Below are 26011 nucleotides of genomic sequence, written 5' to 3' on the forward strand. Positions count from 1 at the left end.
AACCTAGACAAGCAACAGACGGATCGAATTGGTTCATTTCGAGCTAAAGGGATTACTGAATCATACCCGATGGCTATGATTGTTCGCTGCGAATCGCACCTCGTGGTGCGATCTCACTTGTTCTTCTATCCACAGTTGGGTCAGCCTGATTCTGTTTCTCATTAGTGTTTGGCTCTTTCACCTGCTTAGGGCAGCATTCTAATGGTCAAACTTTCAAGCAGTATATGATCAAGGAGTAAGAGCGCCGCAACTTATTTCATTCGGAAATTACAGGGCCGTTTTGCAGTGGTTGTTTAGTAATGATAACTATGCAAACAACTCCTAGGGGAAGCCGTGAGGACGCTTGAAACTCTTGTCGTTTTCAAATCTTTGTCGAATGTAGTCTTTAAATTTGTATCTGATAACTTGCAACATCTTAGTTCGTATGTCTTCACACATCACAACAGAGGGCGCATTTTCACCCCCGAGAAAATTTTGTATTCCAGCATGACGCCCAAAGAGTCAAGAAAGCCAGAATTGTAGCGAACACCGTGCCTTGAGCTTAACATATGACGCGAGAAAGTCAGAAAACGGGACTCCGAACTCGAAAATTTATTTAATTTTCTTTATACCAACAGATAATAATTGAATTGAACAACTAACTACTACCTCAGAGCTCTACGTAGGATTGTACATGCTTGAAAGATAATTCGCGAATAATTTTCAGGTGAACTTGTCACTGGTGTACTGGGTGACAACTCACAAGCAGGACACCACAAGAAAAATGGAAAACATTCAATGGACGTGTGTCTGGATTTAGTGACATTTTGAAGCACACCTATCACGAGGAAATTAGCGGAGTACACCCATTTGCCAACTACGGTCATGTTAAAAAGGAAGTAAACTGCATCTGTCATTCATGATATCCTCCAACTTTAAGTGCTGTGGGATGTCTGCCCACAGTTTAAGCTGACAAGCTGTTCAAAACGTCATCATGCACTGATCATATAGTTGTTGGAAGGGCACTGATGCCGCAGTGCTGGCTTCAGCTTTAGGGCTCTACATGTGGGCGTTTTCTCAACGTTTCCGTCATCCTTATGTTCTGCTTGAACAACAAGATGTACACATCTCGCGAACCTCACTTATTTAAAACTAAGTTTTTTGAAGGCGTTAAATACGTTTTGGGGACTTTACCTCAATTAAATCTCAAAGAATAGCAAAACAAGACGTAGGTTGTCAAAGATGTTTAGCTGACTTACAAGCAGTACTTTATGTCAAGCTAGCATTCCGTCCCAAACAACCCCTTATAAACTTCAACAACAAGAACTTCATCACGTCAATAAATCGTACCACTCCAATACAATGAGGACCAGTTTAATGGAGCACGACGCGCAGGTTTGTTTTACGAAGCTTATTGTATATCCCAATTTGAACCAGTCGTGATTGGATGGGGTACATCTTTGGGACAACCTGTGGAACTCTCAGGGGAACACACACCGCACCATATATCAATACGTAACTGCGAGCCTTAAAGGTTTAATTAGATTGTTCGCTTATCGCAAAAATGCAGCTGAACGCACATCGGAGATATTGAATCATATCCTCTCTTGGATCCACGATTACTTTGAATCCACAGTGCACTGATCCAATCATATCGGTACCAATTCTTAAAACTTGCTCATCCATTGAGTATGAATGTGATATTCATTTGTACGCTGATGCGCCGATTGAATGAAATCTTTCTGGAAGCGTCGTTATCTATATGAGACAAATAAAGGATATCCAACAGGCCTCAGCAAACATAGGTCTTAGCCAACCAGCCTGCCTGTAACAGACAAATCTAGAATCGAACCAAATGACACGGTGTAGAATATATACCAGCAGCATAAATCTGAAAGGATCAGTTGGGTATTCTCAAGCTTCAACATTCGCACCACTTTTCAAATGCACAGAACACTGAAGAGACCTCTGATTCCAACGAACGATCCCACTAATCGCAATGACGTCTCAACCGTGCCTATATGGCTGATTGCACTGACCGTGACTGTTTGCACTAGGCGAACCAGCAGACAATTGAATGTTTTAAACAACAAACACAAAATGCATTCTCCAGCCGAACCAAGAAACGCGAGTTAGTTGAACAGCTGCGGGATCGATAATATGCATATACTGCAGCAAACTCTCTACACAAATGTACTACGCTGAATTGGTGGTTTTCCATATGTCGTCATTGAAAGTGCGTTGATTTATCCGCCTTTCGGCCTGGCACAACCTCTCATACAAAGGCTCGAAAGGCCGCTCGTGACACAACAACTCAGTTTATAGTTCAGGCGTCAAACAAACACACACATGCGTACTCAATTGCCAGAATATCTCTCACACCAATTGCATTACACATGACACTATCATAACCAACTACACTTTGGATAGACATTCTGGCAGTGTTTTTTCTTTCGTTTTTTATAAAGCATACATGGAGGTCGAAAATAAATTTTGCTTAGTTTCATTTGCTATATCCGCAGTTTGTTACCGGATCTTAACCGCTGCATGATTGAACTTAAGTTATTTTATTGCAATCGAATCACAATTTCTTTGTGGAAACCCCATCTATTCAAACTGTATTTCAGTGACAACCACGTTTTATGTAAGACACAAGTTGCCTATTGACTTCCAAGTTATACTTGAGGATGTATATGCACGCGATTTGCACTCTGTGTAGAGTGCTCAGAACCGGAACAGCACAATTCTCAATCAACCCTGTATCAAGTCCGAGAAGCCGTTTTCATTCGCTTTACAATTTGCTGCGAATTTTCCGTTCATGTGCCTTTTCGTCTTTATTGTTCAATCAAAGTGAGAAAACCGTTAACACCTGTAATCACCAGAAATTCGGAATTTCCGCTTAACTTGTTTTTCCGCATCATCTTGATTTTAGAAGGAAAAGGCGGATACAGAACAGCGGGCAGAGGAATTGGCAAGTCGCGTAGAGACTTCCCAGCGTCGACTCGATGGGCATTCAACCAATTCCGGTAATCAACAATTTCAAGGAGCGCTAAATATTCTTCCAGAGAGACAAGCCGCAAACCGGACTGGAGTCGCTGGCTATGGAGATCGTGATTTACTAGATGGTCTGTTAGCTGTCAAGGACTCTGAAGGCGTTCGAAAACACGTAAGCAAAATGCATCTCATGATATGAATCATGTCTACAAAAATCGAATTCCCTGACGATCTGCCATGGTATCATAGAAATATTCGACTAATGATGCTAGTCTGTTTTGTCGCGCCTCAGCCGCTGAGAGCACTAACTTTCTTAGACAAAAGGACGTATACTTTTCACAAATAGTAATCCGGCGCCAACAAATGAACTAATACAAAAGTATAAGATTTACTCTCAACTATTCTACTAAGGATAATGCTTGTAGCTCAAGTGGCGTAGGTAGACAATAAACTGTCCATGGCGCTGCACAGCTTAACTGCAAACGTTTCCTCACCAACCAAGGTAATGTGTCATTAGATTTTATGGGATGGAGTGCAGGGTTACTTCAGTGGTTAAGCCATTCTGGGCGAACAATTCGAAAACCACACATTAAGTGTTCAGGTTGCTGAACCGGGTTGTGACCGTAATCAGTTAAGTGAAGGTGAACCTTGTAAATAATGTTCTTTTGTTCAGTGTTCAAATCACTACTGAACATCAAGATCCGCAAAAGAACTACAGAGAGACAAAACGGAGTCTAACACGAAGCTTTACATTTTGGGTTACTGACTTTCTTTTAGAACAGCGAAAGTTCACTTAAGGTTTCGAGATTTTACTGTTGGATTTGTGCGGAATTTGGCGTCGACAGTTTCTGGATCTGTCGACCAGGCTGCGCTTTTTGTCACAGACAAGACAAACCGTTCAATGGGATATGATAATTTATACACCATACACTTTACACTAACATCGGGGACCTCTGAATTAGCGTTTCTGGTGAAAGCAGAATAATCGGCAATAATTCATTACTGCACCATAGTTTCACACTTCATTCACAACCTCACATAAACTAAGTCCATAAGAATATAGCTGACAGTATTGCTAAATGAGCTGAAGTGCAAGCACCAAAGATAGGCGTCTGGAGAAATCAGTATGCAGGTGCAGCTGAAACCTGACGTAGTAGAGTTCAGTTAGTTCGATTACTTGAACTACTCACTGTCCCCTGTTTTCTTTGTTTCGTCCCTTCATAAGTAATTGTATATGCACAAGGATTTGGTACGGGGCCTACATGGGCTATCGACTTGTTGAAGCAAGACGGTACCACCCTTTTAGTAACCTTACCGAAAAGCAAAAGGCCACAGCACTTAAATCGGCATCAATTCATAACACTCGATGGCTTAGATCAACATCAGCTTGCCATAGCTCTGGAGAGAACATCCATTAAACGATCCAAACAGCTGATTTACAACATTGCTTTCCGTATAACTCACTCCGTTAACAGAGGCAAAGTGCAGTAGAATCACTCCACAGCGGCTAAATATTCCATTCCAAATTTGCCTCTACGTTTTCCACAAAATCAGTCCTCTTCCAAGATTTAATGCACATGCGTGACACATCCTAATGCATTCATTTTGCTAACAGGCATTGGGTTACAACATACTAAATAAAAACTATCAAACGTTCAAATGAATCAAATAAAAGTCTCACGAACGTCAAAAAGCGTAAAGAAAATCATTTATTCTTTCCCTTTTAAACGGATTAATTTCATAACAATTTAAAGTGATCCACCAAACTGTGTATTGAATACGGGTAAAATTATGCACTGCTGTTGAAATAACAAACATTTTGATTAAACAACCCGATAATTCTGGAAAATACGCAATTTCAACCTCTTAAACCACTAATATAGCTAATTACAGGTGAGCAAAACTATTGCAGTTTATCGCGCATTTAATCATTTGCCTGGTTTGTCCACCCACTTTACAACAGACTTTGGGCCTTGAATATTTTAGATCACACTTTCTGATATTTTGGTATGTTTTTCACGGCTTTCGGTATTTCGATTAAATCCAATATATGGTTGTGGCATATGCAATCTATGCACTGGACCTTTCCGCTCGCAGATCAGACAAACATTCCAGTAAACAATCACCGACTGTGGCCGAAAATTTGCATGCAGTTATTCGGAGGGCAAAATATTCTTTTATCCTATTTAATCCCAGTCATATTCATGTGCAAAAAGCATGCTCAAGCAGCTATACCCAGCGTAATGCAACTTGTTGACGTCTATATCCGTGATTCCGCTTGCATTTTTTGGTGTTTTGAGTTTCAGTGTTGCGTAATCTAAGTCAAGTTTTCAAATCAGTTCAGCCTTGATCATTACAGCCCGATTGAATTTTCATACTTTTGCTAGGTTAAAGTGTTTCCACCTGGTGCCAGACAATAATCCATTATGACAGTGGGCTGTAAAGGGCGAAGCCCTGTTACCCAAAGTGCAAACACTTCAACTTCCAAACGATTCTTTGCATAACAAACAACCGGTGAAAAAGGCTTGCTTCGGGCGGGCGAAATACACTCATTTTCAAACCAATTTGTCATTGACGAGCGACTCACCTGGAACCTAGTTGAATCTTTCGTTTATGATGTTCGAGTAGACGATAAGGTTGACAGTAACTCGGGAATCGCACTTACCTAATGAGTCCGAAGAACGGCAAAACCGGCCTCCGGTTGTCGAAAAGTTTTCAGCAAATTTTGAATGGTGTATTACTTTTTTCCGTGATTCGAACGGCTGGCGTTTGAATTAAGCATACGACTGACTCTCCAGCGAACAAAATACTGTTCACTTACAGTTGTGAGCGATATTGTACCTTCATGCACGGTGAAGATCCTTGGAAATGGCTCATGAAGAGCAGATATTTCGAATGATTAATAACAAATTCAACGAAATCTACTACTGTTAGACTTTCAGCTGGTGTTCAACATTTATTTCACTTTAGTTTAAGAAAAGTTTTTTCAAAACCTTTGCTTGAAGTTGCGCTCTTTACCTCTCATGATATGACGTAATGCTCCAATCTCCGTCCTTCCTTAGGTGAACTTTTTGCACAACGCTTCCAAGCAACTGTCTGTCTTACATTACACAGCAGTGAATGTCTTCTTAGTGCAAAACCACTTGCAGTTGGGGCGTGCCAAAAGAGGCTGATTTTATGATTCATCGGAGTAGTCCAATCTGTCTAATTGCAATATATGGCCGGGACACTTTATCGCATGTCGCCGTTAATATAGCAAGTCTTTTAGCCCACACGGTGGGTTTCCTACGGATAGTTATAAGCCCAATCAGGCTCCGGTGGACTTTCAGTGCCATTCACAACCTAGCCTCAATCTTCACTTTCAGGATAGACCCATTTCATAATGTCGGACTAGCAGATGACTCCCTACGCTCACATTTTCAATGAAGGACCCGCCTGGATATGACTTCACAGTTAATAATACTGTGCCTTCTTCGCCCATATTGCAGGTTAGGTGAGCGCCAGTCAATTTACAGTTATGATCAAACAGCGTACGATTGTTTTCCACAGACTCGTCCAATGATATGAGATGATCGAGACTGGAGTTCGTCAGATAATAGTTTTCATTTCATACTGTTTTCGGACGGAAAAGTGCAGTTTGTCTGATGGTGTCCAGCTACATAAAATATTGAAGAGGAAGCACGCCCACATGAGAGAGATCAACTCATGTCGATTTACGCTTGGAAGAAATGAGAAACAGGCAGGCTGTGCCAGTACTGTCCCAGGCGGTGTAGGCTGGTCAGCTTGCTCGACTTTGGGGAGAACATATCATTTGTTCTATTTGGCACATTAAGTGCTGTTTCGCCTAAACAATAGGATCTATGGGCAAACGGTAAAAAATTGCCTTGACGGTTAACTCGAATTTAGTCTCGGCCTCGTTTAATGTTACGAGGTAAAACACTATTATATACTCTATCCATCGGCCTACCCGAGTGAGTTCAGTGGACTTCAAAGTTTCCTTTTTTGTCTACCTTTGTTAGTCGTGTGCTTTAAAGCCTCAAAAGTTGGTAGGAAACCGGAAAAACGGATTCAACTCTTTGACAGATATGCTCCAAAAAGGAGCAAAGGTGACAAAAAAAGATCAAAGGAAGATACTGGCAGAATTTTTTTTCGTTCGGGACGGATCAAAGTTTGGTTTTCCCTAGTAACCGACTACGATGTGAGTTAGTTCAGGTTACCTACTTGGCACTCCGTAACTCGGTGAGGAATCATCTCAGTGGTAAACATGCAGCGAAGTACACAGTCCACTTCATTGTTTTCTTATCAAGTCAGAAGCAACACAGTTTATGTATGGACTACGTATGGATTAGGCTTTGCGGTAATAAACCCACAGCAGACCTAGTTTTTAAGGCCACACCACGAGCAAGAAATGAAATGTAGCCTCGAATTTTCAACATTTGTGTGCCATCAGTGTGTGTTTGAGTAGGACTATCTCCCCTCGCAATGACTATATCTACCCACCAGCAAATTACCGAGATCGACAGACAAACCAATCGCCAACTAACCACCACCCAGTCGAGATACCCGGGCTATCGATATTCTTACACATTGATTTCTTACAAGATCTGAGCCTAAATTGATCTTTCTGTGGTACCCTCTAACGGTTTTCCGTATGACCGGGTAAGACAAGGTAAGACAAGGTAAGACATGGTCTTTCTTGCCTAATGGCAACGGACAAGCGTGTATTACTAGGTTGCTGCTTCAGATTGAACTAGTTACAGAGTTGTGCAAGCGGCGTGATTTGTTTGTCTCGAACTACTTTTAAATTACTTAACACTACTTTTGCTCATTTGCATTGATCAGCCCCAACACAATTCCTGCCACATGAAATTTGCAAAACCAAATTCACTGAATTCGATACCTGTAGTTTATCTACACACAGGTTGCACTTTTTTTCACAAGCTGTTGACTTTTCAAACCTGTGGTTTCATAGTGATGAGTAGGAAAACGTTACATTTCGTGAGACCTACAGCATGAAAATAAGTACCACAGAACCACACTTTTCGATGTTTGCAGACTTTAAAGCCTATGCAAGAAATAGCTACGAACGGAAATTATGGTTCTCATAAAGATGATTTTTTATGACAAAGAAAACGGTTCCTGCAATTCGTGGCAGACAGCAAAGTAGTTGCACAAATCGCGCTTCACAAGTGATCGATTTAACTCATCCATGCCATAAAAAGAAAACCTGTTAAACGGAACGCTCAATAAATGATATCAAGACAGCGAAGTTTTTGTTGCACGAACACAGTTTATTTCGCCCGGAAGTAAAAATATGCTAATAGCACTGCACATAATCTCAGTCATCAACAGGAAAATATAAATTCAGGCAAATATCGTGCAACCACCTTCCAGAACAAGTGTTTCATCGCCAGATGTATGGAGAGTTAAAATACTGAAAATTTCTGTCTTCCATTGAATTAGGATTCAATCAACATCCTGCTGATAAAACCATTAGCAAAATCTGTATATTTTCCCACAATCGATGACGTCTGGTGGATGGAATGAAATGGGAGCATTGGTTTGAACTCATTCCCTCCGTTTGCACGCTGCTTAGCTTTTTCCTGTGGACAAGGTATACTTCTTGTACTTCTGTTCGGCTTACAAAGAGCTTAATACGTGTATAGATCCACTTCGGATATACTTGATTCTCTGATTAATTTGCTTGCCTTTTTCTGTTCTAGTATTTTTCTACATCCCAATCACCAAACGTAAGCATGGAGGGTGCGACATCAGATCAATTTCGTGCTGGATATATGAATGATGTGACTCCTTATTCCGCCACGCATCGGCAACCTTCTGCCACTGGTTCATTGGGACGTGATTACGGAACGAAACATATGGAGACAAATATACAGGGACGAAGTACTTACGCTCGAACCATTCCGAGGCCAGAGTCAGAAGTAGTCACGAATCAACGCCAGTTTACACCTGGAACGTATGTATTAAGTGAAAACTTTCATGTTGCGAAAATGAGTCCTAGGGGAGACAGGGATTTTAAACCTGTCGAAATTACACGATTATTTAGTGAAGCAACACTGCAACAAGGTAGCTGTCATGTTTTTGTCATAAAAACAAAGGGTACAAAGGGAAAAGCGGTAAGATTTTGCCTACACCAGACCACGAAAAGACCGTTATTAAACACGTTGGATGATCTAATCAGTTTAATGTCTCAGTTTGAAGCGTAACAAGCACAAGATGGAAGATCTGGTAGAACACTAAAGTGCATATAGTCATGGTAGGGCTATTGTCACCAGCAAACTGCTCTTTGTGCAACTTCGCAAACCAAATCCAGCCTACGCGTGGTCCTTGGAACAAAGGGTGAAAATGAGGGCTGAATTTTATTTTAGCCATTTTCTCCAGAATTATTTCTGAATCTGCAGAAAACTAAGTGCAGAGACAGCACAGCACAGAGGGATGGTATGTGCTCAGTTTTGTGCTTTAGCGCAGGTTGAACTTGCTGCTCCCAGGATCAGTGATCGTGTGACTGCCGGCATCTTGTGACCTAATACATATTCAAGTTGAACCTTTTTTAAATCTCCCCAGTAGACTGCTGATAAGCGTCAGTGAGTTATATTTTGACCAGGCCATCATTTTATCCTCGAATGTCACATTTTGAATAAAGCGAAATCTTGCTGAAATAACTGTTATGTAACTTGCAGGTTTTCCATCCTTTGTAAGGAAACCGTTTGGATAAACTTACGCATTTCTTTGTAATATATTGCTCATAAGGTTGCTTACAATCCGTCGACAGCCCACGACCGGTTTCGCCCTTCTCGAGAATCATCAGGTAGGCGAACTTTCACGAGTTTCCGTCAACCTTATGTTCTACTTGAAACCGAATTGCGCGAAGTTAGCGAATATACACTCATTTGCAAACTAATTTGGTTTTTCGAGAGACTCACCTGGAACCCAGCTGAGTCTCTCGTTTGTGGTGTTTGCAAATGAGTGTATATTCGCTAATTTCATGCAGTTTGGTTTCAAGTAGAACAACAGGTTGCGCCTACCTGATGAGCCTCAAAAAGAGCGAAACGGGTCGTGGGCTGTCGACGGATTTTAAGCAAGCTTATGAGTAGTAAATTACACAAACATACATGTATCGCGATATCTCGAATATCGTAGCGAGTGAAACATGAGGCGGCCTGCTGCAGCACATTCAGCTGCCTGAGAGATTCAGCTGGGTTCCAGGTGAGTCTCTCGAAAGACCAAATTAGTTTGCAAATGGGTTTTTATTCGCAAACTTACGCATTCTCTATAGATCAAGTTCATTTGCTCGCATCTCCCACAATATCAAGTCTCGTTTGTGCTGCGTTTGATCATGTTGGCTGGCATGGGTTCTAGTTTCGCATTGCCACTCAACTACTTCACGACGAGCTTAATTATATGTGATCAAAGTTTCGCGCGACAAAATATCTTTTTAATAAAGAAGGATAAATATGCGTCCAAGTTTGTTTGTGTCGCTGTGAATTGATAATAAACACATTCCCCAGACAGACATTTCAGACATTCGATCGGCTAAGATTGACAGATATCCAAAATTCTGTTCACTTCTACCCTTGTGTCTGAAGAGATAATTTATACAATAATCCAAAGCAATAGGAAATTTTTATGTCTTGTCCCCTTTTATTCAGACTTCACAGCATCTCTTTTTGGATTGCTGAGATCTGCAACTAAATGATTAGTGCTTGTGTTTAAATGGTTAGACTGACTGAATCCGAATGATATCAGCAAGCAAGAAGGTTGCTGAAGTTTATAGTTGATTCTGAAGAAGCGATCTGTAGATTTTACATTCAGTTGGTTAAACTCGCCGTTCAAATAAACTTAGAAATAGCGGTTAATTTTAAAGGCTGATTGCTGACCTAAATTTCAGCTTCTCTTTGCTGGTTTTCCTGAGATCTTCTGAATAGTTCCCAATAGAGCTGCTCATAAATCAGTCTGTTGTTATAGCAAAATCTAATGCCTGCTGGTGAGAGTTGCAAAAAAGCTTACAAATAAATGATTATCCGTTACGACACGTTTGCCTATTTCGGATTTCAGACAGCATCCCAAATGCCTGATAATCAATAACCCAATCAGAAGCTGGCTACAAAACAATGCTGATTTGCAGTTTATCACCACACCGTCATGCTGGAAGCTTCGTTCATAAGCCGATCAGCCTACCGAACTTAAGTTTACATTCCTTAAATGTGGCCGCCATCAAAAAGGCCACCAAGAAACATCAACACTTTCTTTCCCCTTTCTCCTTCTCAAAGAAAACTACGTGAAACACGAATTTACCATGCGAAGCATTCATATTTTGTAGTTAGCTCAGTCGAAATACTTGGTACGGACATTTGCTATTTCCCTTTTGACCAATCATCGTGAAAATATAGCCCTGCATCCATAGTGTGTTAGTTGCTCTCTCCCTGCCGGTCGAAACCGAGACTGGCCGAACAGAAGAAGGCCTTAGGTCATTCCGTAGACAGTATGAAAGTCGACATTTGATACTCCCCTTGCTATAAACGCCCGTTAATTTGTGAACAATGCGCGTTTTGAAGATCGCACCAAACTATGATTCTTTTCCGATTTGACATACAAACAAGCAGAATGCTAATACTGACTCTTTACATCGGGTTGCCATTAGCCACTGATGAACATTGCGAATTCCTGGAAGTTTTCCAAGCGCCATGATGGGAACGACATAAGACGACATAAGACATAAGTACAAGTCCAGCTAACAATAAAGGTAGTGTACGCAGTCTGTTTTTCTGGTACATCGCGTCACACAAGTACACGGTAACCAATAAATATCATCTACAGTTGGTTGAATTCAGGTTGACTTCATGACATCTGCGATGAAATAGGAAGGAGGGAAAAACTGGGTCAACGCATCAGAAAGCCCAAAGAATCGAGTCAATTTAGTGAATCAAAGTAGTTTGCAGAATAAGTTGAACTCAGAAATGGGATTTGTTTCCGTTGGACATGGACGGTTTCCGGTTCCTCATTTCAGGCGACATTAGTAAAAACCGTGCACAACTCGGTCAGTTTGTGTGTGATTTTGAAGGTGTTCTGCCTAACTTCGACTCGATATTGTGCAGTTGTAACTAATATAGATTTCTTCAAGTAGCCAGTCGGGTATATCCACTGTTTCCGTAACCTTTAGGATGTGTTGCCAGCTACTTTCACGCTGATGAGCACATACAGAGCCTTGCCGGCTGCTTTCTAAATGAAAAGTGAGATTGAACCTGGATATGGCAGTCAACCATTTACTCAAGGCCAGTGGAATGTTCCAGTGATCAGGAAACTAGTTCAATGAACTGGCCCCCTTTGAGTACACATTGTTCCTCACCTTGCGCTTCTGAGTTGTCCTTTTGTCAGCTACAGAGGTTTAAGTGTGATGGTGGCTCTGGGAAAATGTCTCCAAAAACTTGAGTTCCTTTCATACAAGTAATTCATTTGATTCTCTACCTCACCAATCATTATTTCTTCATACATCTGGTAACAAATCCACTAAACTGCATACATGTTTTCCGCCAGCAAGGTCTGTGGTGCATTTTACAACAGTCGCAACCAGAGTACAAGGACTGTTTGCTGCCATTTCTGTTATCACAATCTTTGGTTAGTTTGCCTTATTTTCTGTCACGGTGTCGAACATCAATAGAGGGGTAGCCAGTGGTGAAGCACACCAACAAAACACTGGTTTTATATCTTCCAAGAATGACAGTCATATTTTGCTCCGAATGCGCTGATTGCTTAGCATAATTCCATCTGAAGCTCGATGCAAAACTCGTCATCAACTAATACCAGGGATTATCCATCTGAAGGGAGCCTTTGTACAGCGACGGGTACGCCACAGACATACCGTAGACTGTGCATCATATATAGTTCCGCCCTACCAACCAGCTTGAGCAGTATAACAGGCTATCTGTTGCTGGTTCATAAGTGCTAACAAGACTGTTGAAACTTAAGTAGTGTACACTTACTGATGGTCCAATATATCTTTTTTCTAAATTGTGCTCCTCTCGGCCAGTTATTGATTTTATCCAAAAATTATACTACCCAAAGTGTGTAAAAACCAAGATGGGATAGGAATACATTCTATAGCTGATTTTCATTGCTACCACTCATGCAGGAGTCAACTACTTGTTTGGACCAGGTGGCTGATACAGTGCCGAGTATCAGTTTAAATTTCTTGATAGAATCTCTCCAAAAAAGAACACCATTGTTCAGTTTCAAAATTTCAAAGCTTCAAGCTAGTTCAAAAGATATATCCAGTTTTTCGCTCTAAAAACTGACTTTGGTTTTTGACTACGATTGCTTGCAACGATTGCTTGAAGTTCGGAAGCATCGATGAGTTATGGGTAGCTGCAGAATATGTAGAATGTAGAACACATCACTCTCATTCGAATATTCGTCCTGCTGTCCCGACGCAATCATCAGGAAGTATCGTGGCTTCAGATATGTAATGATACGTTGAAACGTCCACCACGTTTGGAATATGCTGGGAACGGTGACGGTCATTTGTTGTCGGATAAGTGCAATAAACTTTTCAGCCAATCGTATGTTTCTCGGAAAAATGAATGTTTGCTGGATTATTACAGGTTATTCAGAAACGCGAATGTTTAGCCATTATACCAAACTGTAGATATATGTCTCGGAAACAAGAAAGCTAATCATTTGTCCCCCAAGGTTACTTCCATCACTTGAGGGAACTGCCTTTAAGGAAAAAAATATGCGATGATCTGATTTGCGTTGCTTTTGCGAGGAATCTCTCCTTCTAGCAATTATCCGGCGGCGGACTGATATCAACATATCCTATTAAATGACTAATAAAAAGAAGAAACCCTCAAAAACTAATGAATTCACTGTATTATTTCAGGTTTCTGGAGGCTCCTTTTCACGATAGACTAAACGTTGTATCATCACATTCAAATCTACCTCCGGTGGAAGCCACTCATCAACTCAGTGAGAAATACTCCATTACCGAAAAAGAGGGGGCATACAAAAGGCCCATTTTTGGACAATCGGGAAAATTGCCTCAGAAAGGTACGACCAGTGTTGGACTCCAGCCTGTTTCAGGACAGCCCCTGTATTCGTCAACCCAAATATTCCAACCGGAAGACTGGACCGGCGGCTCTTTTGGTTTACCCGTTCAGGGCCCTCAAGTGGCACCAGCGGACCAACAGCTCTATTACACGAAACAACTGGAAGGCCAGGCGGTGTCGAGAGAACAACCGGGTGCCCTAATACCATCATCGAGATTACAGTGGCAAAATGAAACTGCACCTATACAAACAGGTTATCTGCGTTCTGCCAGTGGTCAAGGGCGTGGAACTCATCCGAGCCCTGCTTATTATACTCATCATCATCTCCAAGACATGCCCTCAAGATACAGTCCTCGCCCCCTTTCACAACATCATTTGGGAGCAGAGCCAACAAATGTAGCAAGCCTACCCAGGCCGGCCTCGGCTGCTGCAAGGCCCGACTATGCGCAGAACAGTCTGGTCCCAAGTTTGGGAAAGACTGAATATCCGTTTTTCTCGCCACCGATCTCCCAGAAACCAGGTAATTCAGTTTTACGATTAAGCCCGCGATAAGAAAAGCTTTTCTGGGCTGTGAGTGAGAGACTAAGTTATTTGCCCAGAGGTGACACATTTTTAAACGTTTCTTACTTTGAAGGCGTGTGACGCGCTGTTTGCTTAATTTACGAGTGGCCTGCCGGTTTATCTGTAGCTGTGACTGTCAAGATAGAAACTTTTGGATCATAAAAACGGACAGCTGATACGAAGTTGTCAGACGTAAAGACAGTCTGGTTCTTTCTATTTGACTAAACGAATATGAAAATACAAAAGTGCGCATATTTAAAATTTTGGAGGTCATATTGTTTCTTCTCTGCTTACACTTCTAGTTGCGATCTCCACACACTAATGACTAATTGATACTTCGCATTTGGCGGGCGTTTTGTTTAGTAAGTGTCTGGGAATATTGTTTGTGTCCTTAGTGAAACACAAATTAAATTTTCAAATTACCAAAGCTTTCAGTACACAAGATTTGTTTGTTTGTGTCGACCATTTTCACAAAACAGCAACAATCATTCATCACAGATAAGTGCATATAAAAGTTTGAAGACTACCAGATGACAGGTCCACGGGGTACTGGCCTAGCGCAATCCATAGACGCCTGCATACTTTCAGTCTGCTCTACCAAGTCGTCTGTTAGGATAATGTGCAGCTTCAGCATCTCCCGGCTACCCATGCGACGAGTCAAACGTATATACTGTCACCAATTCTTTCCTCAAAATTCAGCTCTTTCCTTGGAAAGGCTACGACACAGGGAGCAAGTTTCTGCGAGCCGAATTTATCGTAATCATATGCCAACTATGCATTTAATAACATATACAGATGTAAAGGCGTATACAGCTGATGAGGTATGCAAGTAGTATGCGGTCGTGTCGAAGCTCCGCTTGCATCTAGTGTAAGGTGGAATTTCTTGCGGAACTTGTAGAACTGCTTTGCATTGTTCGTTTACACTGGTGTAATACTCATTGAGTATCCATGGAAGTTTAAGAAGACGCATGAGAATGCTCAGTTATCAATAACTATATGCATACGACATTTACTTTCCTCTACGATAGATTGTAGCTGCTTATTTTGTGTTTGCTAACAGACGGCTTCGCAGCGAACGGTTCTCCTCCATTCATCGATAGATCTGTTCTAATAAACCGACTTGACTCCTTATGCCCAAACAGGGAAAGGATTATTACCAACAATTATCATTGATTGCTAAATTACACCACAAATATAATGGTTAAATCATCCACTTTGAAAACAAACGTGGAAGCAAATAGTTTTGTTTCCATGCAAATCTTTTAGAACAAGGATTACGTAGAGTTATTGGATTTGTGTCCAGATGGGGAAACAAATTTCGCAAATAAAAATGGAAATAACAACCGCAATTATCATCGGATACACAGTAAGAATTTTCAGATTCTACCCAAAGCATTTTTACTCTGTAGCAATGTGTTCGAGTGCTGCTCAGAGAGCTGAACACTATGGGTGCTTGGACTGCTGTGGAGGTCAGGCTTTCCGCTCACTAGCAATGCTGACCTTTATCAGCTACGTACGGTGTCTCCTTAAAGAACGAGTGTTGCGAAGCATGCGCAAGGTTAAATTACAAATCTGTGAGGAATTAGTTGTCCCTACCACTTAAACTGGACTTCGGTAGGTGCACTGTCCATTTATATGTATGTTTCTTACCTCACATTTTTAAGTTAATGATTTTTGGATCCACGGTTTCTTTATCAGGCAGCATATAGTGCTTTCAAATTCAAGGCCATTCAATCATCATTTTGCTTCTGTCAGAGTAGTTGTCCATTCATTTTAATGACACCTAGTTCTTGTGTCAGATACAATTTTATATTACCAGGAATTCCTCGGAATCCTGTTCCGCGCCTCCTAGCAGCACTCGTGCATGATATCCCAAAAGTAACACCAGCAATCCCTGAGAGATGAGGACTACACGATATTCTAATTTAAGCCAGATTACACCAGACCTTGATAAACTAACTTCGCTGGGTCTTTCCAAATCCCACAGAAATTAATATAATGGATACGTCGAAAATAAATTGACCGCCACTGTTCGGTAAATGCATGAAACCATAACAAGATTGAGTGTAACACCGGTACTTTTGATAAGTGGGAAATAATTCTGTTGAGAGTTCGGTAACAACGCCTACCTGATGGATCATAAGATGGAAAACCAAAATCGGGTTGTCGATTAACTTTCGGCAACATTTGGTTACCTTCGTTTTAGCAAAAAGTTGTAAAGTTTTTTGATCCACTCATCAAGCTGAATCCCCACACTTTAATACCCAAAACTTCTACATCTTCGTGTCCGTTGTAACTTAATTTTTAATTTCGCAAAAATGCAAACTCAAGGTATATTATACTGTTTTCACGCAGGTCTTGTGTCACGTGCCAGTGAAACCTACGCGCACCGGCTTGATCGAGCAACAGGAGTTCAGCGGTATAAGTCCAAGTGAGATGATAAACGTTTTGCAAGCGTTTGGTACATAAACCAAAATTAAACTTTCTTGCCGTTCAGGCTCACTAGTATCATGCGATCAACCGTTGTACCAGCTCGGTAGCAATCATTTTGCGTCATATGAAACTTTGTTATGACACTTATGCTTTATATACGCGTCCAGTCTATAGCACCAAAGTTAAGGTGCGGCAAAGAAAGCTCTTTGGGATGATTTGAAACTAACACATGCTTTAAGCTCGGGGCTTGCAGTGAGAATTTTAGAACCTGTTTCAGCGTAGGAACGTCGACCGAGCAATGGTTGCTTAAACTATACGAGCGGCCGTATTATACGGTTGGAGAAATAAAAATTTCTTATTATGCAGTACTATCAGATTGCATTCTGAATGCGACTACATTTGACATGATGATGAATTAAGATGAATAAGTCGTATAAAAAGGCTATCGTACTCTGAACTCGGTGTTAAACCTTGAAGGATTTGGTCTGTAGTTGTGGTTTGAAAAATGTTTTTTGTCTTTCTTGGGATACACGAGGATGAGAAGTAGTACACTAATCTGAACTTCCCGCACTAAAGGAGCCTAAGACATTCCATTTCATCAGTAGATTTTCACAATAGGTTTTTCAGAAAACAACTTAGATTCGGCCTTTTGATAGTCCGAATTCAACACGGTAAAAAAATATCACAGGTTCTACTGAGTCACGTTCAACTTGCCAATGAAGGATTTTGGTAGATTCCGTAGAAGTTCACTCGCGTACATGGTTTTGTACCGGACACACTACAAATGGCTTTATCTTTTTGATTCACATTTCTTGCACGTACTCCTATTCCAGTAAAGCTTGCTATTTGATACCGACTTTGATGACTAGGTATTCGTCAAATATATAATCGTCGTTCTGCTTAATTTCCTCCGTGTTGAACAGCAAAGAACTGCTGGAGGATGCAATTCAGTCACAACTTCCATTCACATCATGGCCGAGTGAAACACTGGTAGCCTGGCTGGAGGTGAGACGTCTTTTTAGATTAAGTTTTTATTCATCTTGTACCAGTTGCGATTCCATGACTTAAATGCCTGAAATTCTAACGGTTACGTTCACACCAATGTCTCCTACATCAGCCAAAGAAGTTTTTCACACGTCGTGTCTTAACTTCTGCAATTTTAACAATGATGTTCATATGCATTCTCGTCAACGGTTACACAGGTTCGCTGAAAGATACGTAAATGCAAAACCGATACCTTGCCCTATGCGCTAACCTTTATTCAAGAATAATGTTTGCATGGGGTTTTGTCTAAGGGCGGTTGAGTAAAACATTAAGTGTATTTCTGTACCACAGCCAATGCTCGTGTGCCAACAGAAATTTATCTGGGCTTCTTTAAATTATATAGAACTTTCGTATTTTTTTAAGTTGGAGACCAAACCCCCCGTAGTAACCTAGGATTACTGTTGAAAAAAAGTTATCCTAATAACCCTAGTACAAACTCTTAGCTGGACACTCGCCAAAAGTGAAATCCTTGGAGCAGCCTCTGACCTAATAAGACAGTTCATTTGCTCGTGACGCGTGAGCCAGATAAACCGAGCCATATATTTTGATTTTAATTCACTTTGAATGTAAGTGGATTCATCGAAATACCCTCAACCACAAAACCTCTTTACCCATCTCAGTTGATCTTTGAAAAACTGAAATTGTCACACACCTTTTACGTGTACTTAGATCCAACCAACTTCTTGTGTTTATAAAGTCGCTTTCAACCATCGATTAAGCTGGGAAGTTGTTAGAGGTTTTCAAGTTGTGTTCGGTAGACATGATTACAAGATTGTTCAGCAAATCGCATGCCTCTATGTCTGGTACCACTTTGAGCAACAAGAGTGCCTCTTCAGGAGGAACACAATTCACGTATAGTTTCACATAAAACAATTTGTTCGAAAAAGTTGTCATTCAGTACCAGAAGAAAGAACGTTAATTTGATAGTTTCTAACTAAATCATTTAAAATTTAATCACAGATTGGACGTCTAACAAAATTGCTCGTGAGCATCGGAAACAACTTTATTTAGGAGAAAAGCGAAATCTAAAGGCTCTGTGGAAATGCTCTGGGAAATCGCCATTATTAGCTCAGAGTTTTACTGTCAGTAATCCACAACTAACTGAGCGATCTCATCCTACTTAGGCTTTGAAATTTCGCTGAAGTCGACCAGATGATGTTTACTCGTTTTTTAGTTCGAGAAGGCCGCATTCGTATATACGTCAACACTATCTAAGCCCTAAGTTAAAGATGTTTTTCTAAGTGTGCCTTTGTAACTGCAGTCAGGGAAACAATCTTCATACCTGACGATTTTATGCACATCGTAAATAATCCGTAAAATGGTGCTGTTTTTAAGGCATTTGGCCAACCAAGGTTTACTAACATTTAGTGAAAAGTGCGTTCTCATAAACACTTTTTGAACCCGAACATACATTCGGGGCACAAGAAGACGCTAGGTGACCTAAAAGGTATTCACCGGTCCCTAATCATTCAGTAATTGCTGAAAAACTAACAGTTTATCACATGACGATACCATTTAACCGGCTTCCCATGTGAGCATCGGTGCTTGTGCAACCGGTTTACAACACAAAATGCAGATAGTCAAACTCTTTTGTCAGTGACTTCTTTATGGGTCAAAGCTCTGATTCTGATAGATGACGGTATATACGTAAGCGTCCCTGGGAACAAAAAAACACCGTATTAACTTGATATCTTTCGTATATTGAATGCACCAAAAACGAACAAGTAGTGGAAGTTGTTCTAACTCAACCTACCACCAGTACTGTTAAATGGTCTCACACTAAGTTATGGTGGCGTGGCACATCAGTTCTTCGACATTCAAGCGCTTGCGGTTAGAAAAAATAAACTTAAATATAGTCGGAACGGAATAGGACTAATTCACAGTGTAGGCAAGATCTTCTGTGTGATGGGGTGAACAAAAATAGCCAAAAAATTTTCACAACAATTCAAAATTTTTTGTAACCCTTACAACCAGAGGATATTTCAAGCTCCCTGCGACTCGCTGATGTTTGCACAAAAACATTAAATCGGCTGTTAACCAAGCTGAGGCAACGATATGAGGGATAGGATGTTCCATTCACCCATAAGTTTACATCAATATCAACAGTGTCGATCAAACACTCACCAGGGATATCCAATGAAGCCGTGACAGTTTCATTTGGTCTATCGCAATGCTCGATATTTCGTGATACAGACAAAAAATTCTGTATAACCTTGATTATTGAAAGGTGTTTGGTCAACGTCACTTTTACACGTAATAACAAACGCCAAACAATCACAGCTAGGCAGACAGCAGTGTTTTATTCAATGAGCTCATGTTATTCTATTACAAATACGAGATGCATAACACGCCAAAATTTAGTCTGCAATTTCTTATGAACAAAACCAAAAAGATTTCGAGTACCAAACATTTACCATCCGCGGTGGATCAACCTTTTATTGTATGGGAATTTTTAATGTGAAAATACGCAATTACAAACCAAGTTGCTATTTTATTACATTGTACACATATCCGATCTGTTTGCGGATCTGTAAGAGGAGGTAGATCTAACGGTAAAATTTGTGTCGCTTGGGTTCGATAAACAAAATATCCATATTCCTTTAGGTCATTTTTTTAAATCTATGACTACGTATATAAGTTCCATTGTTGATCACCAGTGATGACTTTGAAGCATAAAACGGAAGACCCTTTTCCTAGAAGATTTTTGCTATGAAAGAAAATTGCTTCCGGGAAAGTCGGCATATACAACACTACTTCTAATTAGATGAGTCGACAATAACCGCTGAAAAATGGCTACTCGCGTTCACAAAGCATTGCATAGTTGCACGGTCTAAAAAGGCGACTCGGCAAACGTCTCTAAATTTGACTGTAATAAGCTAGTCCCAAAATGACTGCCTCACATGTAAGGCATAACTACTGCGCAATGAAAAAAAGCTTGATAGAAGGGAAATACATAGCTTGAATAATTTCCTCAGTTTATCGCCAGTCCTGCTTGGCTTTATTCACGAGAAGTAATTTTACTGAATACGGTGAACAACATCTTTCAGCAACCGGTTTTCACCTACTCAGATTGATCTATTTATTAGAAATGCGGTGTCGGCAACAGATTAGCAATAAATATACCCTCAAGACACTCATAAGTAGAGTATACATTTTATAACAAAAAAGGAGAAATGCTTAAGGGCACAGTCTTTGTACCAAAAAAGCCTTCATTGTGTCAGTAAATAAAAAAACTCAGCATTAATCTGCAGTTCCGGAATTCTTCTTAAACTAATGCTTTATCCTTGGCAAATAGCAGAGAAGTGCCATTAGTTTTATTCCTCCACTGTGAAAGCGTTCAATACATCCTACATTTTAAACATTCTACCTTTTTACTCCTCCAAAGGTGGACGTGTTAGTGAGCAATGTGGCTATAATAATCTCAAACAAAATATTAACATTATTCTCTAGAAAATCAGGACATTTCTGGTGATCTTGATCCCTCGGAAATAAGTTGTAGTATGGAAATTGTGAACATGACACCAACTATCTGATCGTCATTAGCATTCCTATTTGCATTTAAGATGATGCATAAACACAAATGCGTTTTGTCCAGTCTGACGGAACGTCTCGGCGTGCTGCCGGACGACTATTCAATGGGCAAGTTTAGAACCCCATGCTTGACTTTCAGATAGATAATTCTAGTGTGGGATGACGAGATTTTCTATTCTTTATGCAGCCTCTATTCAATAATTTTGAACAGCCATGGTGTACACCATATCAAAATCGCCGTTATTCCTTAATGAGCGTAACCCACCCACTAAAATATATTAGTACTCAACATGTAGCTTATCAAGGCCTACCGCTTGGCTATTAACTTTTATAGTAACTTATACTAAAAAACTTCTACTTAACCTCCCATAAATTTGAATAAAGTAGACGTTTGTTAAATACCTAAACCATCTTACTCTAAAAGTATTGAAGGTTGCGTCGGTAATTCATTATATGTTAGGGTGTGGTGGCTTTAGTGATTAGGTATTCCAGTCAAAAGTCTAAATTTGACGTAAATAGGATTCGCAGTTATTCAGATATTTATGTTGGTACAATTCCGATATACAAACATTGTGAAGAAGAGTATTCAGCAACGTTGTTAGTAGTTTCCTTTATGAAAACATTGTGATACTTTTCCCTATTTTGTTATTTCAGCGATGGGTTGGTATGCCAGCTTGGTATGTGGCTGCATGTAGAGCCAACATCAAATCCGGAGCAATCCTGGCGTCGTTGTCGGACCAAGATACCCAGCGTGAGCTCGGCATCAGCAATCCACTACATCGACTAAAGCTGCGGTTGGCAGTGCAGGAAATGCTTGCATTCACTGCATCCCTTGCCAACCCCAGCAGAGCGTCTAATATGGACGCTGCCTCTAGGACACTCTCGCGTATTCACCTCGCGTCTCCCTTGATTCAGGTGAGAAATAGAATTAGACAGGTTCTTCTAGCCATCACGTGCCTTATTGGCAAAGTCAGTCATTCGCCATATTAAGTTATTAAGTTATTTTAACCTGGAGAATCTAAGCTTTCGCGTTAGACTTAACTTAGCAATGTGTCAACGTCTTCCATTCTCAGTAGTGGCAGCATTAAAGCTCAAGAACCAGTCAAATGGCTTCAATCATCTCTACCTTAGTAGCTGTCAAACTGCAAATTCGAATACAATTTTTCATCTATCTTTTTACTCCTTGTGCGTTTTTCACCATTAGCGTCGCACACCCAAGATAGTTGACCTAATCCGTTTAGCTTACTTGGTTTATCCAGAATTATTCGATTGAGGAAAAGCATCATAAACCCAGTAGATGAATGCAGCACCAAATCAAAAATCATTTACTTAGAGTAATAATGTGCAAAATATGATGGAAAAATCTACACAAAAATTTGCACACAGAACCAAAATAGCATTTATTTATGGTCACTTATGACGCCGAAAGCATGGGTGAAGTGGCTACGATACTGCATAGACAAATGATCTCGCCTACTACTCTCGCTGTATTGTCACAATATCAATATTCTATGTATAAATTTCTGTGATAAATGTTGCGACGGGACTCGAGTATGCATTTTCAGACACCGACATCTGAGTTGCATGAGTATGCTCAGTATAACGAACCATTATGATTCTTCGTCATACAGGAAGACTCACAGAGAACAAAATAGGCTAGAACGTAATGTTACAGTTTTCAAGATAGTGACCTGGAATCCGATAGCGTGGCCACAAACCTGTTGAAGTATCGCACATCATTACCTAAATAAAACGATAACATGCTGCGGATTGTACTCCTAAAGAGTTATGGGCATTACAGCACCTGCCGCATACATAAAGAACAGTCTGGAATCGAGCTGCAGAGTGCATAGAGGGCACGAACATATCAACCGGACTGTTTGTGGTTCGTGTCCAACACCTGCATATTGTCTGCTTGTCTAGGCTTCAGTAAACTTGTGGTATCCCATCTCTGATTTTGTCCTAAAATGGCATGCTAGTTAGGCATTGAATAGGTGTTACAAAGGAATTATTATTAGTTTTTATTAGTTTTACTGCTCGTTCTGCTTACAAAACACTACTCAGTATTTTTAATCCCCAAGATTGTCAACTTTGCTGTCTCCATTAATCTGACTGATAACACTACTTGCCAATTACCCCGACTTAAAATTGACTTGGTATCCATACTAACTGAATTCACCTAGAAGACTCTTCAGCTCTAGAGCAAACGCAATCAACATCGCTTGCGTATATCTCTATAAGTGTAGAGGATTTTAGGCATTTATTTATCTTTTGTAGCCAGTTACAGATGACTCAGCAACTAATATAGTATGCTTCATATAATCCCTTTTAAACCATCAAAATTTCTCCTCTCTGTGAACAATACTAGCACAATGTGGGTATGTCTAGAAAGACATACAAAGTTAGTATCCACGCAAAGGATGTAAGATAGAAAAAACTATCCCTTTTCTTCTATCTGAGTTTTCATTTGTAACTTTCCCATGGCTTCTCAACAATAACCAGAATTCAGGAATGCATTTATTAGACTAATAGACGACTGATAATAATGCATATCTGGCCAGCAGTTCTTTAAAATTTGAAGCATTACGCTTACGGCGTTTGAAGGTGTACAAAACTACTCATACTCGTTTAAACACAGATAGCGTATAAAATGGCAGTCTTTGCTTGCAGTTGTATTGTAGGCTATCTTTTTCCATTGCCGACGAGACATACGTAGTCTTCTCACCAGACAATCTATATCGGCGAAAATTACCTGATTTAGATACAGTATTGAAATAACGGATTGCCTGACGAAAAATCATGAACATCGGGTGATTTGTTTGACCACACAGTGGTCACGTCATTCCCTGGATACTGAGGGACCGTGCATGAGGTTGTGTTAACCCTGCTTGCTATGTAGATGTTGCACACCAGAACATGGGTCGGAATAAAAGGAGAAAGACGTGTCACAGTATCGGAAGTTGTATATTCGATGTACAGTACATTTGTGGATGTCGGTTTGCTCAATACACGGATGTCCTTTCGGCCCTTATTGCCTTGAATGATCAGTTCACGGAAGTGGTAATGTTATGGAGAATACTCAAAGTCAGCACGTCAGCCTACCAGAGAATTTAACAAAATTCTACGGGGATTACTAGGTTTTTATCAAGATTGGTGGTTTGTATATCCCGGTTTAAAATACCGAGTTTGTCCATATGGACAATGTACCCTTACGCGATCACAAAACGCGCAGGCCGCACACTTTGCTCACTCCAGAAGTATCCGCTAATCTTGTTGTATTTAATTAAACACCAGTATTTACAGGTTACAACTAGCACACCACAACTGCCGCCTCAACTGAATGGCAGTAATAATTGAGAAAAAACACGAGATTATACTTTTTCAGAGTTCTTTTGATTCAGCATCTATTTGTGTCCAATTTATATCCCTTTACTTTTCCTCATTAAAATAAGATGGTTGCTCCTCCTTTTTACCGCTCATTTTGGACGTGCTAAACTCGTGAAACCCGTTGTTACTGGATCCGCTTACCAACTGATTCGCTTTTTGTACAATTTCTTACTGCAGAAATATCTTTTAAGTTGTTCAAACATATTGTCTTGTACATTTTCCGTGATCCGTTCGAGATTTAGTACGTTGTGGCAAACGATATAATGTATTGGATATAAAAGATATTGATTAGTTTGAAAATGTGAATATAAAAACTGAATTAGCCTAAAGCTCTTGAGAAACCTCGAAGCTTTCAAAATTGTTTCCCAAGTAGTCGGGGAAACGTACTGATAAAACGTTCTGATTGTACACCATAACTAAAACACCCGAATATAGCCCAAATCTGTGGATACAAAGTCAGTAAAATATGTATCCTTGTGTACCCTATATGTCATTCTTTTTTGCCGTTGTATCATGCGTCACTCTACTAAATCAGTTTATACCTAATGCATCAATGTCTCTCTTTCAGGATATGCGTTTACGGCGCACGACCCTGGTCCCAAAAACTGACTTTTTAACACAACTTTAGAGTAGTGAGCGGCTCAATAAATAATGACACCAAGCGGATTACTCCTCGGTATAAAACGCCTAGTATCGTCTCAGTGGTAGAAATCCCACCACTTACTCCACACATCCGTTTAACAGTCCATCGGTTGAGACCGTTTATTCGAATTATATTGTGTCTCACCAGAGTACTACATGACAAAATAGCACCAGGTGTCAAATCTGACTACTTGGTGGCCTAATAATAATAAATTATCGTTGCTCATTAGGATAGTGTCATTAGCTAGGCAGAAGCTATCCCTGATGTTGGTGAAATGTATTTTTTTAGGTCGGAGAATGATTCAAAAATCGCCTGTTATCTTTTATCCAAGTATTATCACCCGGCAACTTTCCTTATCCGTGGGGCAGAATACATA

General features: G+C 40.3%; 1 protein-coding gene across 1 annotated transcript in view; it reads left to right on the plus strand.

Moving 5' to 3' along the window:
* The window catches only part of T265_03351 (hypothetical protein), a gene marked incomplete at both ends in the record, with an annotated part of 85148 nt that overhangs the window by 46169 nt on the left and 12968 nt on the right, over window positions 1–26011 (plus strand). Inside the window, 6 exons of the mRNA XM_009167812.1 lie at window positions 2912–3145; window positions 8697–8950; window positions 13871–14556; window positions 16953–17028; window positions 17954–18035; window positions 22260–22520. Coding sequence (XP_009166076.1) covers window positions 2912–3145; window positions 8697–8950; window positions 13871–14556; window positions 16953–17028; window positions 17954–18035; window positions 22260–22520 — 1593 coding nt within the window. The remainder of the gene's footprint in view (window positions 1–2911; window positions 3146–8696; window positions 8951–13870; window positions 14557–16952; window positions 17029–17953; window positions 18036–22259; window positions 22521–26011) is intronic.

Source organism: Opisthorchis viverrini (genome assembly GCF_000715545.1).
Source record: "Opisthorchis viverrini unplaced genomic scaffold opera_v5_46, whole genome shotgun sequence".
Classification (NCBI taxonomy): domain Eukaryota; kingdom Metazoa; phylum Platyhelminthes; class Trematoda; order Opisthorchiida; family Opisthorchiidae; genus Opisthorchis; species Opisthorchis viverrini.